At 34.8% G+C, this 18,282-nt stretch overlaps 1 protein-coding gene across 1 annotated transcript in view; it reads left to right on the forward strand.

Moving 5' to 3' along the window:
- LOC150077829 (sialin-like) overlaps nt 1-16,937 on the forward strand; it is a 66,773-nt gene extending 49,836 nt beyond the window's left edge. The window contains exons 7-10 of the mRNA XM_090384376.1: nt 588-720; nt 13,257-13,412; nt 16,561-16,646; nt 16,740-16,937. Of these exons, the coding sequence (XP_090240502.1) occupies nt 588-720; nt 13,257-13,412; nt 16,561-16,646; nt 16,740-16,937 (573 nt within the window). The remainder of the gene's footprint in view (nt 1-587; nt 721-13,256; nt 13,413-16,560; nt 16,647-16,739) is intronic.
- Nucleotides 16,938-18,282: the final 1,345 nt, after the last annotated feature.

Genomic DNA, 18,282 nt, shown 5'->3' on the forward strand with positions numbered 1-18,282 from the left:
TTTCATTGGTCATACATGCATATTCCACTTGTGAATCTAGTCATTCACAAGGGTTTTAGCAAGGATATTCACCAAAAATTCAGAAATGGACCACTGATGCTAACTATCCTGTCTACGTTGCCAAAAGAATTTTGTATAGAAACAGTTTCACATCCATTGAAGAGACTGAACATTGATGATCCTCTTAATTCAAGCTGTCATGAAAGGCATTTTATAGATTTTCCAGAACTTTGTAACAGTGTGTGAAGCACATACGATAATTTCTGCTATTACGATTATTTTATTTTTACTGATAATAATCTTATTTTTAACTCAATCATTGTAGACCTGTTAGGAGCTTTTCGGTACTCAAATTTTATTGAAAATTCATGCTGCACTTGGATAACATAACACACATTCCAAATTTGTTTATTCTTTCTATGTCTGTGTCCATTTTTCATTCCTTACTTTCTATATCCCTAATTTCCATTTCACCTTATTTATTGACTAGACTTTATACATTATTGATTTAATGCAGACTTTAATTGTTTTGTTATTAATATAGATGTAAATTCTAATAATTTTTTTTTTTTTTGGTTTTTATTCAGAATGGTTTTCAGAATTCTTTCCTATATATTGCCTTAAGCATTACCACTGTTTTATCTGGTGTTGCTGCAGATTATCTGCGATCACGGAGCTATCTCTCAGCTACTTCCATTAGAAAGTTGTTCCAAACTATAGGCAAGTAACGTTTTCTGAAATGTCAGGGAAGTGATTCTTTTCTTTGTTTCTTAATATTAAATTACAATAAATTTATAGTCAACGTAGAAAAGTTTTTAGCCATTTTTAAATGAATTTTTAAAATTTATGCTACGCATCGTTGTTTACTCCTTTCAGAAATCTGAGCTTTTTTTGCTTATTAATTTTTTTTATATTTTGACTTTGATGTTCTTAATAGTCAGTAAATATTTAGCATGCAGGAGGAAAAAAAGGGAAAAACAGATAGCAATCAAAATGATTTGTAATCAGTGGATAATGACAATTTATTTAAAAAATCAGAAAACTGCAAATTGACTGCATTATTATCCATTTTATTTGTGGCCAGATCAAAAATAAATATGCCTTTGAAAAACTGAATTTCCCATTATTTGCACTTTGTTAAAATTAAATAAATAGTGAAATTTCAATTTGGAGTGGAAATAACTACAGTAGGCATATTTATTTATTTATCTTAACATTAATAGCTTATACAACTTGCCAGTTGCATAAGCTATTTATTTATTCACAGTCAGATTTCCAACTGGAAATCTGACTGTGAATGCACACCAAATAGAAACAGAAAGTTGAAAAGAAATAGAGACAATTACATTATCTCTGTTACCCCTTCAACTTACAGCATACAGCACACTCAGCAATATAATGCATTATATTATACAGTAAACCTCCGCTATTCGCGGTATCTGTATTCGCGGTTTCGCGTATTCGCGATCACCGATTTAATATAAAATGATGAAACCTAAAAAAATGTGAATTTTTAAGCGCCGTGAATATTTTCCGCCATAAAAAAACATGGGCGTGGCTAAAATTGTTTCCTGGTCAAAACAGAGCTCAGTGGGTGGGGGCAGAGGGGTGACAAAATCGCTAGCGTGGATGTTTCTCGCTAATCCTTGTTCAGTATGTGTTATGCGCTTGTCATGGGAGGTTTCATCGTTTGCTTTTAATTTATATGCTTATAAATTGAATAAATTTATCAATTTATAAATTGATATGCTTACAAAAATGATAAATCTACCGTTTTGCAGTGTAAAACAGACTTTTTCGAGTGTGTGTTAACGGAAGAAAGTGACTTTATTGTGGACAACTTCTTTCTAACCCCTACAAAAATATGGCTACGAATAACAAGAGAAATGTGAAAATATCAAAGAAGATGATGACATTAGCGAATAAAATTGAGTTATTAGATAAAATTTCTAATGGTGAAAGTGTCTCCTCAGTGGCAAAACATTATAAAATCAATGAGTCAACGGTACGATCAATCAAAAAATCGGCCGTAGTGTCCGTGAAAACGCGCTAATTGCTTCAAAAATTTGCTCAGTAACTTGTGATGTTAAATTAGAAAAAATGGAAAAAGCTTTAAATCTGTGGATAGAAGACCGAACTCAAAATAAAATTCCGTTAAGTTCACTCATCATTTGTGAAAAGGCAAAACTCCTTTATCAACACTTTAGTGAAACTGTCGATAGCACTGGCTGGATAAGTTTTTTAGCTAGCAAAGGCGCTAGTTTGAAAAATTTGTATGAAATTTCTAATAAATATTACATTTAATATTAAATTGTTTCTTATTTTCCTTTCGATGCCATATGCTTGCATTTCACTATGTACATAGTCATATTATGAAGGTATACATACATAGACAAAATTTTAGACTAGTTTTTCTTATATATTTCGTACTTTGGAACGGAACCCCTTTATTACTATAGGAGCCATAACTCAGTATTCGCGTTTTCGGTATTCGCGGCATTTCTCAGGAACGTAACCCCCACGAATAGCGGGGGGTTTACTGTATTTGTATTATATTAATGCATTATATATAATGTTAATATAATATATATATTATATGCATTATATATAATGTATATAATGCATTATATTAATTCAGCATTATAGTGCATTATATTGCTGAGTGTGCTAATTCAAGACTAATTAATTCAGTTATGAATTTAATAATTCATAATTTGATAATACAAAAAAATAATTTTTATCATGCACAGTTCATAAATTGTTTACTGATAATACTATATAGCAGACTCTCGATTTACCAGGATCGGATTAACCAGGACACTTCGACTCCAAAAAAAAAATCAACCAGAAATCATAAAATTCAAGTAATAACTAGAATAGATGCAAAATATCTGTATAAACAGATGTTTTGCAAGTCATAAATAAGTGACAAGAAGCGGCATTATTATTTGTTATTGGGAGATTATTATCTTGCAACCCCTACTGTCTTCACACCTGCAGCTCAAAAAAAAAAAAAAAAAAGCCAAATGTTTAGTTTCTTTTAGTGCATCGCATTGATTATTGTGTTCCTTTGCACTGCTAAAGGACAAATTTTGTTTCATTATTTATGTCAGGGATGTTGGAATTTTTTTTTTTTGTTTTTTTGTTTAGAAATCGTGAAAATGATGGGCAAATGCAAGAGTTGTGCTTACAATTAAACAAAAACTTGAAATTATTCAAAAGTTTGAAAATGGTGCATCCATTAAATCTCTAGTGAACCATTATAATGTTGGTGACCAAATCATACGCGACATTGTAAAAAATAGAGGGAAGCTTTAGATTTTAAATCGACATCGTAAAAAAATAAATGCATGTCCAATACGCACTACTCGCATATTAGACATGCGAGTAGTGCTTGGCAAGTTATCTATCGGCATACTTTTTATGTAGGTTGCCGAACATTTTTCAATACAGAAAGTCCCTGACTTATGTAGCTTCGGACTTATGTTACGTCATTTATATTTTATTATATGACTGAAGATTTCAGTGAAGGTGCCACACATTTTGCCATAATAACGTAAAAACCCACAGAATTCCAGCTACCAGTATTATCGCAAATGTAATAAGATTGAGTTTACTACCCATTTATAATAATTTGCACTAACAGAAAAGCCCAGTAACCTGGAAAGTGCAAATTGTTTTTATTGTTTTATGGCAGTGACCACCAGAAAGGTGCTTTAGTAAAATGTGAGCTCGCATGGGGATAATAGTGAGTTTTTGCCTTAACCTTGTGAAGAAAATTAAATTTTCTTTTCAGAAAATTTAATTTTCACTGTTATCATGGTGCCAACTAAGTGAATAAGTGACAGCACTACTAGTAAATTTATCAAGAAAAGGAAAGCGATCGTTTTGGATTAGAAAATTAAAATAATAAGGATGTATGAAAATGGCCAAACATTAACAAGTATTGTGCAGAATTCAGATTTGTCAGTGGCAACAGTGAACACAATATTTTATTAAAGTAGAAAGACAGAATACGAGAATACAGAACACGGTGAAGCGATCGGTGCCAATGAAGTTAACTATAATAACCCAGGTTATGAAATACAAATCAGTTTTTACAGTACAATAACATGCGTTTTTTTTTTTTTTTTTTCCTTTTATGTTTTCTTTTCTTATGTGCCACTCTGGCTACTTCACCGCTGTCCCCAGATAAAGTTTTTAATTGAACTAATTAAAAATATATAACTGTTTTTCTTCATTCTTCTAAGGATATGTGGTTTTTGTAATTTTTGGCATAGGATATAGTAGCAATATTTTATTAGTCATTTCTAAGTTAGTTACGTAAAACTCGACTTACGTAAGAAGTCCTGGAACGTATCTCTTATGTATGTCGGGGACTTGCTGCATTTTTGGATTAACCGGGAAATCGGTTATCTGGGAACTTTTTTTTACCATCTATCCCAGAAAATCGAGAGTCTGTTGTACTTACATTGCTTCCAGAAGTTTTCAAAACTAAAACATAACAACTTGGCTGTTTTATTGATTGAAAATGACATTGCCAGTGAGTTTGACTGAAATGTAATTATAGCTGATTTTCTACTAAATAGAACTTACAAGATTTATTTATAAGTCATTTATTAAGTAAGAATATCAACCATTCAGATTTTTTACTTTCTAGTATTTAAGAAGTTTTAAGTTATTGGCCCAATATTAGGGCTCACAATACCGATATTTTTAATTTATAAAACCGGGATACCAGTATTCCAAAAACATTGATTAGTGGCAGAAAACGCCCTTTCAGATTCTATGCTGGATGATGCTTTGTACTGAGATAGTCATAGACGAGTTGCAGGTTTACGCCCCCCCATTCCCTCATCTTCAAAAAATCTTGTTTCCTTTTTAACCATATTTTCTAGATTTTGAACTTTTTTAGCAGAAACAGTTAAAAGTCTTTCATTAATTGCCAATTCAAGTTTATTTTTAGTAACTGTATCTCATTAGAGTCGGGCAGTTTCTTATTTTGGAAAGAGTTTGCAAGGAACAGAACATTGATGTCCTGTTCCATGTTGGTCTTCTAAGGTTGAATTCTGTTCATTTTCTGAAGGAGAAAGACGTTTTATTAAGCAAAATATAATTTTCACTATAGTATCTTTACTGAGTCTGGGAAATAATTTGCTATCATCTTGTGTCCCTCTTTGCAAATATGTACTGAAGAACCTGCGATAAATTTGTACACTTCCTGTGAAATACGGAGTTTCAATGCCACATGCCAGTGTTTCTCAACCTGTTGGCACAAGTATGCCACGGAAAATTCAAATAAAAAAAAATAATAATAAATCCAAGTTTTATAATAAAAATTAATTCAAACATTATTTACGCTGTGCTGAACTTGAGTGCTTTACGGCAGTCAATGTGATGCCACATTTTGATTCCTAATACTAGATCTGTTCGCCTATACTACACAATAAGTGTATTATTAAATATGCCCAACAGAAATAACTTCCTGTTTGTGAATATAATATATTCACAAACTGGAAGTATTCATACGTGAAGTTATACAATCAGTACTCTACTCATGAGTATAGTAGTGATTGTACTGTGTAGTGTGCAGCAAAATTTTAGTGTCTTTAAAAGTGTGCCGCAGCAACGAAAAAGTTGAGAAACACTGCCGTATGCAATTCTCTAGCTATTTCAGAATTTTTATTGCCAAGCGTTTTCGTCATAAATTTTATTGCAGCATCTGCAGTTATAAGATTGGTTCTTTGTGGCATAGCACAACTACTGCTAACTTTATAGGCATTAGTGTAGATATAGCGGCAGATATTAAATTAATAATAACCTAAATCAATTAAAGCTTTCTGCACACAATATCTCAACTCAAAAAATCTTTCAAGCATGGACAGTAAACTGTTCCAACAAGTCTTGGAACCTAATTGCAATACAATTTCTTTGCCAAATTCTGCTGCAATATACTTTTGCAAATATTTATAATTTTTGGTTGGTGAGCTTCTAAAAATTCTAACTACTTTTCTTATTTTTGTTTGTGATAAGTATATCATGACTCACCATCACACATTGTTGTTATAAAACTACCTTGCTAACAGAAAAATATATTTAGATTTTTATAATACTTTATAATCTTTGAAATTATTCATTAACATGCAATATTTACTTTTTCTTTTGTGTGTAACAAAGTGTCTAGTAAACTAGATCAGAGTTTCATGATATTTTTAGGTTTCCATTACATTTGTATTGTATCTAACAACCACTCAGTTGCAAATTCAGTAATATCAATGATTTATTGTTGTTGATTTTGTAACCTTTACGTGAATAAATCACAAACAATTTTTTTTTTTTTTTAATTAGTCTACTATTCTACTCTGGTAGTGAGAAACGAGAAGCAGGAGTGGGCTTTATGGTCGATGTTCAGGCCACCAGTAGTGTGATCACTTTCCAACCAATATCAGACTGCCTGGCAGTCCTTACTGTCAAGGGCACTATCAAGACCCATATTATCTCCGCCTATGCACCAACTGAGACTAGCCTGGACCCGACCAAGAATGACTTCTACAACCAGCTCCAACATACGCTGGATTCAATTCCACAGACAGAAGTGATCATCCTCGCAGGGGACTTTAATGCCCACATTGGCGTGGACAGATCTGGTTGGGAAACAACAATGGGCAAGTTTGGCCATGGGAAGATCAATGACAACGGACTACGTTTGTTGTCCTTTGCCGCATCTAACAACCTGATCATCGGAAATAGCCATTTCCAGCACCCTCAAAAACATCAACTTACATGGCGAAATCCATTTAGCAAGGACTCAGCAATCCTGGACTACATTCTGATCAACGCCCGATTTCGCTCATCACTCATGGACGTTCGTGCCATGAGGAGACCTGATTGCGGATCTGATCACTACCTCATCCGGGCTAAGGTGCAGCTCAAATTACGGCATGCAAAAAGGTCATCTCGGTCAGCCAAGCTGGACTGGAGGCAGCTAATGAATGCTGCCAACAAAAGGGCATATCAGATCGCCCTATCCAACCGCTTCGAGACGCTAGCCGTGCCCGAGGATATAAATGAAGAAGAAAAGCAGATCTCTGATGCCATCCTGGAATGTGCCAAGCCCCTATGTCCACCTGCTCGACGTCGAATGCAACCATGGATATCAGACGAGTGCCTCGACCTTGTGGACAAACGGAAACAGGCTAAGTTGGTCGACTTTGAACGGTACCGGCAGCTAAACCGAGAAGTCCGACAGAGGATGACAGCGGAAAGAGAAGCATACTGGAACCAAGTGGCAGACGATCTTGAAGTGGCGGCATCCAAGTACGAGTACCGCACTCTCTACCGCGCCCTCAGATGTCTGAGTAGAAAGACCAAATTGACTAGTGACATCAAGAATGCTGATGGGACCTTCGTGCGATCACCGTCCAAACGCCTGCAACGGTGGAGTGAATTCTTCAAAGCATTGTATAATCACGACCCAACTCAGGAACCGCCAGAAGCCGCACTATCGATCGATCCCCCCTGAAGTCTCCATGGTTGATGTTGAGCCTACAGTAGAAGAAGTGAAAGCAGCCATACAATCCCTAAAGAATGGCAGGGCACCAGGAGTGGACCAAGTCACCACAGAAGCGATCAAAGCTGGGGGAGATGTACTGCTTCACCGACTACACTCACTCCTCAAAACCATCTGGTGCACTGGACAAATTCCGCTAACATGGAGGAAAGCCATTATCATACCGATCCACAAGAAAGGTGATAACCGGGATTGCAAGAACTACCGTGGCATCAGCCTCCTTTCCATCATCGGAAAGGTCTTTATGAAGATCATCCAGTCAAGGCTGCAAAAACATCGCGAGCAAACCAGTCGAGAAGAACAGGCGGGATTTAGACCCGGGCGAGGATGCTGTGATCAAATCTTTGCCATCCGTCAGCTGATGGAGGAGAGGATCCGGTGTGGACAGCGAACCGTCATTGTTTTCATTGACTTTAAGTCTGCTTTTGACTGTGTCCATCGGCCTGCCTTATGGAAACTACTAGAGGTCGAACATGTACCTCGAAAAGTCATCACACTCCTCCAAACTGCATACAACGGTTTAACCAGCCAGGTGCGCATACAGAACGATTTATCTGAGGAATTTACCATCCAAACTGGAGTCCGCCAAGGGGATGTAGCCTCCCCGTTGCTTTTCAACATCGTGGTCAACGCCATTATGAGGCAAGCATTCAGAAACAGACGGGGCATACAATATGACAAGGATCACTATGTGACTGACCTGATGTTTGCTGATGATAGTGCTATCTTTGCTGGTAACGACTCTGAAGCCACGGACATCCTCTACGACATTGCCCGGCCATACGGTTTGAAGATCAATGCTGATAAGACAAAGGCCCTGACAACAGATGGGTCGCAAGTAGGGCTTACAAACCAGTTTTATAAACCAGTTAAATCCGGTTTTCATATTGAGTTGTTAAAACCGAAACCGAGCTTCTAAAACCGGATTCGAATATTTTTTTAGTTAGCCCTCCAATATAGTTTTTTGTTACGCACATTTTCTTTTGTTTGTTCGTTTGTCTGGATCGTTCAACTGCTTTGTTTTAAACATGTTTTTTATTTTATTTTATTTTATGTTTAGGTACGAATCTCATGGGCAAGCGGCCCAAATCTAGGAGGGGTACCTTTTATCCTCCCACCTGTATCATGGCACGATGCAGGTGTACTCATTTACGACTGAGTGAGTCGGAGCGATAGCATAAAAGAAAATGTTCAACATTTCTCCGTTCCATCTATCTTGTTCGCCAGGCAAGTTATGGAACGCGCCTTATTGATGGTTACCCACTAGAAACAGATTCGCTGAATATTGCATAAAATTTCAATCTTAGAAAGTTTTTTGCTTCTTTATTCCTATTAAATTTGCAATCAAATGTTCTCCAAAAAGCAGCTTCACCAAATTTAGCTTTTATGTAATTTTGAAAATATAATAGATTTAATTGGGGGGCAGGAAATTGCAAGTAAATAAATAAAAAATTTCTTTCGTGAAAATTTTGAAACTTGCCTCGTTTAGACTCTTCATTCAGTGCTTGCGGGAGTGACGCATAGTATTCTGCATTTGTTATCTTCAATATTTTTATTTAAAATTGTCGGTGATATAAATTCCTACTAATTAATATTTATTACTCTTAATGTCTAAGATGAAATCAAATGTATGGAATTATTTTGCTCGAAAAAGCAAAGATGAAGCACAATGTTCGAAATGTCAGAAGATAATGAAGTCGTCTGGAGGATCTACATCATCTTTGATGTTGCATTTGAAGAAAATGCGTCAGATTGACATTAAACAAGATAACAGTGAACCTCCCGTAAAAATGGTAAGAACATTAGAAAACTTTATCGTTAAAAAATCTATGGAAGAAGAGATTTCAAAATTAGCTGCTTTAGATGGATTTTCTTTTAATTCAATTGCCAAGAGTGGGTTTATACAATCAAGCCTTCACCTTCAGAGAAATAAATACGATAAATTACCACCAGCCTCAGTGAATGGAATTAAAAATATGGTTCTGAATTATTATAAAACTAAAGAAGAACTCATTCAGCATTTCAAAAATTTATTGGTTTTGGGTGCACGGTATTCATTGACGAATATACGTCTATACAAAATAAAATGTATATGAATATAAATGTGCATTCAAAAGACAATCATTGGTCGTTAGGTCTTATTGAGATTAATGGTTCACTTGATAGCAGAAGAATTGCGCAAATTGTGAATGGACACTTGAAGGAATTTGGTTTGAACTTGGATGAGGATATTGTTGCCTGCACCACCGATGGAGCAGCAATAATGATTAAGTTTGGCAAGCAAATTACGCCTAATCATCAACAGTGCATAGCCCATTGTATTCATCTGTCAGTTATAGACGTACTTTATGAAAAAGCAATCAATTATGGTGCCACAGTCTCTGAGTCTCCCAAACACAATGAGGAAAATGAAAATAATGAAGAAAGTAGTGATGATGAAGAAGTTGAAGAAAGACAGCAAGGCATGCTTTATCAAACCGACTTTACCGATGAGCTCATTTATTTCTTCAATCCAATGGCCAATATTGCACAAACTATTAACAAAGTAAGAAAAATTTTCAAACTTTTTCGAGAATCGCCTACCAAAAATGACATATTACAAAATTTTGTTAAAGCAAAATTTAACGGGAAAGAATATAAACTTATATTAGATTGCAAGACTAGATTGGGATAGCATATTCTATATGATTGAGAGATTATTGAAATTGAAAAATTGCATTCCAAATGCTCTATGTGCAGTACTGTCAACTGAAGCTGTGTCTGACGATGACTGGAAAACACTTGAATTGCTATGTGAAACTTTGCGACCAGTTGAAATGATTCTGAAGCCTACAACCTCAGAAGATAGACTTACTTAAAGCAGAGTCTTCAATAGAATTTCTGCCTGCTAAGCTTGATACAGCAGAAAACCCATTTGCTTTAAAGTTTCACCTAAGCCTTTTGCAGCGTTACAATGCAAGACGAAATTGCCAAACTGTGGCTTTGCTGAGCTATCTACACAACCCCGAAAAGTTTAGGAAAGAAGATTCAGGTTCAAGAACTTTTGATTTTCCAAGTAAGCAAGTTTTGAAAAAGCATGCTGAAGAGATTTATCAGAGATTATTTGCAAAACATTCCGAAGGAGTCTTAGCATTGAATGAAGAAACTGAAAATAAACGAACTGTTCTTTTAGAAGAAAACAAAGACTCGTCTAGTTCCGATGTTGGAGATACACTCATGCAAGAGTATGATAGTGTAATAAAGAGATTAACTGAAGAGCCTTCAAAATATCCGAGTGAATTGGAAATCAGCAAAGAATTTAAAATTTTGGAGGCAACTAGCAGTAGAAATGAAAAGCTGGAGAAAGTTTATAGAGCACTGCTGACCATTAAACCAACAAGTGTCCAATCTGAGAGAGTGTTTTTGATCACTGGTCTCTTTAATACAAAAATAAGGTCAAGTCTATCAGGAAAAATGCTTAATATACTGTGTTTTTTAAAGGATCATTTTCAGAAAAAAGCTGAGCAATAAATAGTAAAGTAATTTCCCCAAGCTGTTTATTTTCGCATTATTTTTATTTATTTATTTATTTATTATTATTATAGGGCTTATTATTTTTTTGTTTATATACAAGAGGATAGTTTTTATTCAAAGGATTTGAATACAATTTGTAATTTTGTATAATCTCAAGCTGGTTACTTTTTTGGAGCATTTTAATTTTTTATTTTTTACTATAAGATGTGATAGATTTTGTTTAAAATATTTGATTACGATTTGTACAATCTACCCAAGGTAAAATAAATACCTGTGTTATAAGCTTTTAATTATTTTCCCTAAATCTGAGAAAATCGGTTTTAAAACCGGTTTTAAGAGTAAACTTCGGTTAAACTCGGTTTTGAAATTTCTCGGTTTTATGCAAGCCCTAGTCGCAAGCCACCATCTATCTCGAAGGCGTCCAGATCGAGCAAGTGCAGGACTTTAAATACCTTGGGTCGCTGGTCCAGGAGAAGAAAGTTGCATCCACCATGGAAATCCACAGCAGAATTGGACAGGCGGCCACTGCGTTCGCCTCGCTCAAATGGTGTCTGTGGAAGAGGACCAACATTTCCTCAAAGACTAAAATCCGACTCTTCCGGACTTTGATCCTGCCCATTCTCCTTTACGGATCAGAAACATGGATTTGTCTCAAGCTAGATTTAAACAAACTTGAGGTATTCCAAATGCGATGCCTGCGGCAGATTTTGGGCATCTCACTTCGTGACCGCATCACTAATGATGCCATCCGCACCAGATGCCAACAGCAACCAACCATTGCCGACCAAATCCAGAAGCGAAGGCTTAGATGGTTTGGCCACGTATGTAGAATGGGCACGAACAGAATACCATCCACACTCCTTTGGAGACAACGACCCACCCAATGGAGCATCCAACGGACCGCGCCTAGGAAAACGTGGGCCAAGCAAGTGGAAAATAACTTGAAGAGCCGACGTCTCGACCTTAACCAGGCCAGGACTGACGCCATGGATCGTAAAGTATGGAAGAACATCACAGAGCAAGTCCGAAACCCTGCGGCACCTACAGCAGCATACTGGTTGCGTGGCCAACCGCCTCCTCCAGCTGCCAGCTAAGGACCAAAGAAGAAGAAGAAGTACCGAAAAACCGGTATTTTGTATCAATACCGGTATTTGAATACCGAAAAAAAATGACTGAGATTCCAGTCGTAAGCTCTACCTGACATAACAAGAATTGAAAGATATTAGGAGTTTCAGCTATGTGTGCCAAGTGAACAACAAATACAAAATTGCTGAAATCATGTGGGGATCTTGAAGGCATGGTGTATCAGATTACAGATTAATTGGATAATCTTGTATAATAATTTTATTATTTTTTTTTCCCCAGATGATTTAGTATTAATATTAAAATGGCACAATGATGCAAGGAAGTGAAGTTATTCTACACCTGCAAAAAAAAAAAAAAAGAAAAAAAAACCCTATCGTATTTTATTGCCATTGTCAAAATATGTCTATTCGGTTCCTCTTAAATTTTGCTAAATTCTCTGTCTTAGCCAACCTTGCAAGCAATTTACTTCAACTTTTCATAACATGCTGCTCAAAAGTAAACTTTATATAAGGTCTAGTCTAGTGTTACTACCAAAAATTTTATCAGGTTCTTCTCTCATTTACCAGTATTAATATTTCTCTTTCATTTATATTACTGATTCTTCTCAAGGCCTTATATGCTCCACTCAAATCCCCACCACAATTGTTGCTAAGCTTTGTAGGCTACATCTCTAAGCAGTTGTTTCTCATAGAGATAATGCTTAGCATTTTCACCAGTCTAGTTGCCTTTCTTTGCATTTGTTTGGTAATATTTTCAAATAGTGGTTGTTTTAATCACAATCTTGATATAAAGGAAGTGTTTTTCCTTGCATATGACTTGAGTTGAATAGTTTATTTTATAATGGCAACATTGGTGATTATCATGCAATATACAGTGTACTGATATTCTTATTTGAGAATTTCATCTTTTCATCCTAAAATCTATAGGATGACAATTTCATCCTATAGCTTTTATCAGGGGACTGCAAACTATTTGCCATTAGGTGCTTATATTGATTTAGTTGAAATATGTTTTTGAAATATGATTTAGAAAGGACTATTTTTATATAATTAAATGTAATATTTGGAATTTTTATGTTTTATTTTAGCATGTCTAGGTCAGGCAGTCTGCCTAGCATTAGTGCCTAGTTTAGGATGTCATCCCAATGAAGTCATATATTTACTAGTCTTGTCTATGGCTGCTTCTGGTCTTTCTGGTGGTGGGGAAGGACCTGTTGCATTGGATATTGCTCCAACATTTTCAGGTTTGTTAATTTTCTATAATATGCATTTTAATTTCAGTTATAACTGTATTCATAATCTAATTGCATGCATACAAGGGGCATTTTAAAAGTTCATGGCCTGAGTATGAAGGATTTATTTGAGGAGTCTGGTAACATGTTACTTTTCAACATAGTCACCTTTGGAGTTAATACTTTTGCTACTGATGCTGCAATACATTGATTCCAGCTGTGAAGAAAGTTTTGCCTTGGGCCTCCGGAAATACATCCATTGCAACAGTGATGTCAATGGGAAAATGGATGCCAGCCAGAAAATTTTTAAATTAGGAAATGGGTGAAAGTCCAATGGTGTTAGATTTGATAAATCGTTGGGGGGGGGGTCCAAGATTTCAAAGCCACACTTGTGCAGTGAAGCCATGGCAATGATAGACGTGTGAACAGGCACATTGTCCCAGTGGAGCAAGACTCCTTTGCTGAATTTTTCCTCATTCAGTAATGGAAAAGTCTCACAAGATCCATTTAATATGTCTCTGTAACTGTCTGGCCTTTCTGAAGGTAATCCACTAGCCATATGCCATCAGCATCCCATAAAACTGATGCCATTATGTTTCACTCAAAAGGAATTGACTTGGGTTTCTTTGGAGGGAGAGAAGAGCTGTGCTTCCACTGTTTGGACTGCTCCTTTGTCTCTGGCTGAAAGTGATAAACCTATGCCTTATCTATGGTCACAAACCTTGCAAGGAAATTTGCTGGATCTGCTTGAGAAGATAAAAAAATGCTCAAGAGTTTGGGACCCATCTTGAAAGTGTGTACCACATTCAAAATGTGGTACATATGTTCAGACAATTTGTGACCACAAATAAGGCACGGGTCCATTGCTTTCAGCCAGAGACAAAGGAGCAGTCAAAAAAGTGGAAGCACAGCTCTTCTCTCCCTCCAAAGAAAGCCAAGTCAATCTTGGCTTTCTTAACCATGGAATGGTTAAGAAACCAATGGTTAAAAAAATGAATAAGAAGAGACATTAAGTACAGAAGGTTTTTAACACTGCCCTTTAATACTCAGGCCACAAACTTTTGAACCCCTCCAGTAAAAGCTTCTTTAATTACTTGGAAGATGGGAGGTGTCTACGTGATTGTTCATTATTATGTTAATGAATTGATAGACATTACACTAGTACATCATGGGGTAGTAAGGAGTCTCCCCCCCTTTCTTCCCTGATTGGATCAAGAGACTCCACACCCAGATCACATTAACAGGTAAGCCCTTCCAACTAATTTAGAGAGTGACTAGGGATTACACATCTTGGCCATTGATGCCCTTGTGTCTTAAAACCCATAAACAACAACAACAACAACAACGACTAGGGATTTTTCATAAAATATCTTTATTAATTAAGTAGAGTTAATTAAATTTATAAGAAAAGTGTATTAATTATATGACAATTGTATACATATAGGAGTATAGTATAATTAGAATACATTGTATTCTAATTGTACTATACTCCTATATAATAGGAGTTGATAAGACTTTATCCTCATCGATAAGACTTTACATTGATATCCTTAACCAATTACCTGCACACTGTATTGTGTCTCTTTAAAATGGGTAATTGAAATTTTATAAAATTTGATGTTGTATATGCTAGTTGAAATTTCCCTGCTGTTTATCCAAAAAATTGAATGAAATCTGATGATGTTTTTCTCCCACCCCTCATGTTTGTTGCTAAAAAAAGTTTACCTTGAATTCTGACCATCTGACTACTCCACTTTTCACAAAGTAGACAGACATTAGCTCTTAAATGAGAAAAGGATGATTTAGTCTACAGTTTGAAAGATACTAAATGGTATTAGCCTTAAAATAAAAAATAAAAGGGCTTGAGCTTCATGATTATAAAGTATTTTTAAACATTAATGGTAGTCTTTTCATGGTATTTTTTTGCTGTTCTAGGTTAAAGGACTACTGAGTTTTGTTTTAGTCACATAAAAGTTTTTCCTCTAAGAACTTTTTCTTAGTTTAACAAATTAGGTAGAGGGGCTGAAAAGTGGCAATTGAGATTTAACATTAATAAATGTGAAGTAGTATATTTGAGTAGCAGTAATTACAGAATAACATATCATTTGGGTGATACCCAATTCAAGATGGAGAATGAAAAGAGACTTAAGTGTCATTATACAGTCCAAAATGAAGTTCTCTGAGCAGTAACAACAGGCTACCGATCGGGCTAGCCTGGTGGGTAAAGTGCCTGCCTGGCAACCCAAAGGTCGTGGATTCAAATCCCGTCTCAGGCTTGGATCAAAGTACTGCAAAAAACCTTTGGAGGTGCACTATGGCCACAGAAGCTGATGCGCGACAACTACAAAAAAAAAAAAAAAAAACAACAGGCTGCTTGGACATCTCATGGAGTTCTGAATCAATGAATTTTTCCAGCAGGGACAAGGAGTTGATTATTCCATTGTATAATGCAATGGATAGGCCATGTATTACATACAATTCTGGAAAGATGTGGATCTGTTGGCACCAGAGCGAAGATTAGTCAGGGACACAACAGGGTGTTCTTATGAGGGAAGACTCGAGTTATGTAAATTGCAGCATCTGGAAACTAGGCACCCATTAGTAGACCTGATTGAAATATTTAAGGCTGTTTTGAGTAAACAAAATGCTGTTGGAATCCTTGCTTCTTTCTACACTAGGGGATATAAATTTTAATTGGAAAAGGATGAATGCATGCTATATATGGGAAAAAATTTGCTTTCATCCAGATCATAATTTATTGTTGGAAGAAACTTCACTGTGTGGCTGCAAGAATGGGTAGTTCTTGCATAAAGGTGAAGTAGCAAATTGTTAGGGTGGATAAAAAAATAATATGGATTGGTTTTTTGTGAGCGAGATGATGCTATATAAGCTTGTTTCCTGTATCATTTGACAATACTAATATTAACCTTCTTTTTTTTTTTTTTTTTTGTTTGAAGTTTAAGATCTTATTTTTTTAATATACATAATATTTGTTTCAGAGCTTATGTGTGCTCGTTTTAAAAATAAAAAATCTATTTTAGACTATCAGTCATCAAGTAGTTCTTCAATTTTGCCTTTTTTTGCTATATGAAAGTATTTTCAATGGATGTTTTATTTATTATTTAGAATGAAAGATTTTTTATGTTGTTAATTGTTTCAGGTACTGTCTGTGGTATTACCAATGGTTTTTCAAATCTGTCAGGAATTTTAGCTCCAATGACAGTTGGTTTCCTAACACAACACAATGTAAGCTTACAAATTTGTTTTATTCTTTTAAAATTTGTATTGCTAAATTAAAGCATTCTACTTTATGACTTTTTTTATTTTTTTTATTTAAAGGAAACATTAGCAAGCTGGGGAAATGTGTTTTATATATCAGCTATAATCTCAGCAGTAGGTGGTTTCATATTTTGTTTCTTTGGTTCTGCTGAAGTTCAGGAATGGGCAGTGTCATCTGATTCATACTTTGTAAAACTTTCTGTGAACAGTTCAGATGAAGAGGATGAGGAAGTGGAAGAGTTCAGTATAGAGAAATAGTGACATGTAAATTAAAAATTATAAATTTATATTTTATAATTTTTTTAGTATATATTATATCTTAATCAAGAATATATTTAAATAAACTTTTATCATGTCTTTTGCCATTGAGATTCTGTTTCAAAAAGCTATCCAAAAATGCTGGATATCTGGAGACAGGGACAGTCTTGTGCCATGCAACCTTAACTTGGATTTGAAGAAGGGACTAAGTTAATATTTTCATGAGCTTATTGATTAGTGGTTTTACTTGTATATCTGAACTTGTTAATTAGATATCCAACACATGTTGAGTTTCACTTTTTGAGTACACAATGAGCATGCATGCACATGCAAATACACTGAGAATACTGCAGAATAACATATATTAAACAACTTTTTATAACATTATAATTTAAAGTGCTTCTAAAAAATTAAAGAAAAGAAGCAAAATAGGTGTGGGAAGAAAAGTCTGTTACATTATTTTCTGTGGGAAACTGATTTTTAAGATGCATGTTTTTGCCTTATGCTTTGATTTCTTGGAATATGTTAATTACATAGCTCAAAGGATTTCTGTCTTACTAAACTAAACTTGTGCTATTTTTATGCAATTTTTTAAATAAATTTCTAGAAAACTCCAGAGTAATTTTTATGCATATTAGGATGCCTTTTGTAAGATCTCTTTGCATTGTGAAATGTCCAAAAGTGGCAGCTTGTGCCCAAGGCTGTCCCTGTTTAGAAGTAAACTTTCTTTTGGCTTCATTTCAAGTTTTTAACATGAATTATTGTGCAACCTTCGCAATTATCATTTAAAATTTTTTCAAAAAGTTCCTCATTAGACGATGATTTTTACAGAATATACAAAAGAAGAGAATATAAAATTGTGAAAATGTGGGTTTCTATTAAGCTTGAAAAGTTTTTTATTTTTAAAATTTGACATATGCATATTCTTTGCTGAACTAAATGAAGGAATTTAAAATTATTCAGCTTATGTAGTTTTGTCAAGAACAACTATTCTAGCTATTTTCTCTAAGTTTTTTATCATAGAACAACAAGTCTAGCCATACTCATATTATTTGTAATATACAAGTTAATTTAATGTAGTATATGAGATTATATACATTTTTTTAATGACAACCATCGAAGTTAAATTCTTTTGTATAAATGAATTTGATATCAACATTTCTCAGATGGTAAATATCTAATTTAGATATATTTTTCATGAATTTTACCACTTTGCTGTTATTTATAACTGATTTACTGCAATATGTTTGTTATTATGGTTTGTTTCTCCTCTCACTACTACATGCACACTTCTGAAATTAAAAGCAGATTCTTAATGTTTGGAAAAAAAAAAAAAAAAAAGCTT

Source organism: Mastigoproctus giganteus, chromosome 11 (assembly GCF_048544385.1).
Source record: "Mastigoproctus giganteus isolate SK-2022 chromosome 11, ASM4854438v1, whole genome shotgun sequence".
Classification (NCBI taxonomy): Eukaryota; Metazoa; Arthropoda; class Arachnida; order Uropygi; family Thelyphonidae; genus Mastigoproctus; species Mastigoproctus giganteus.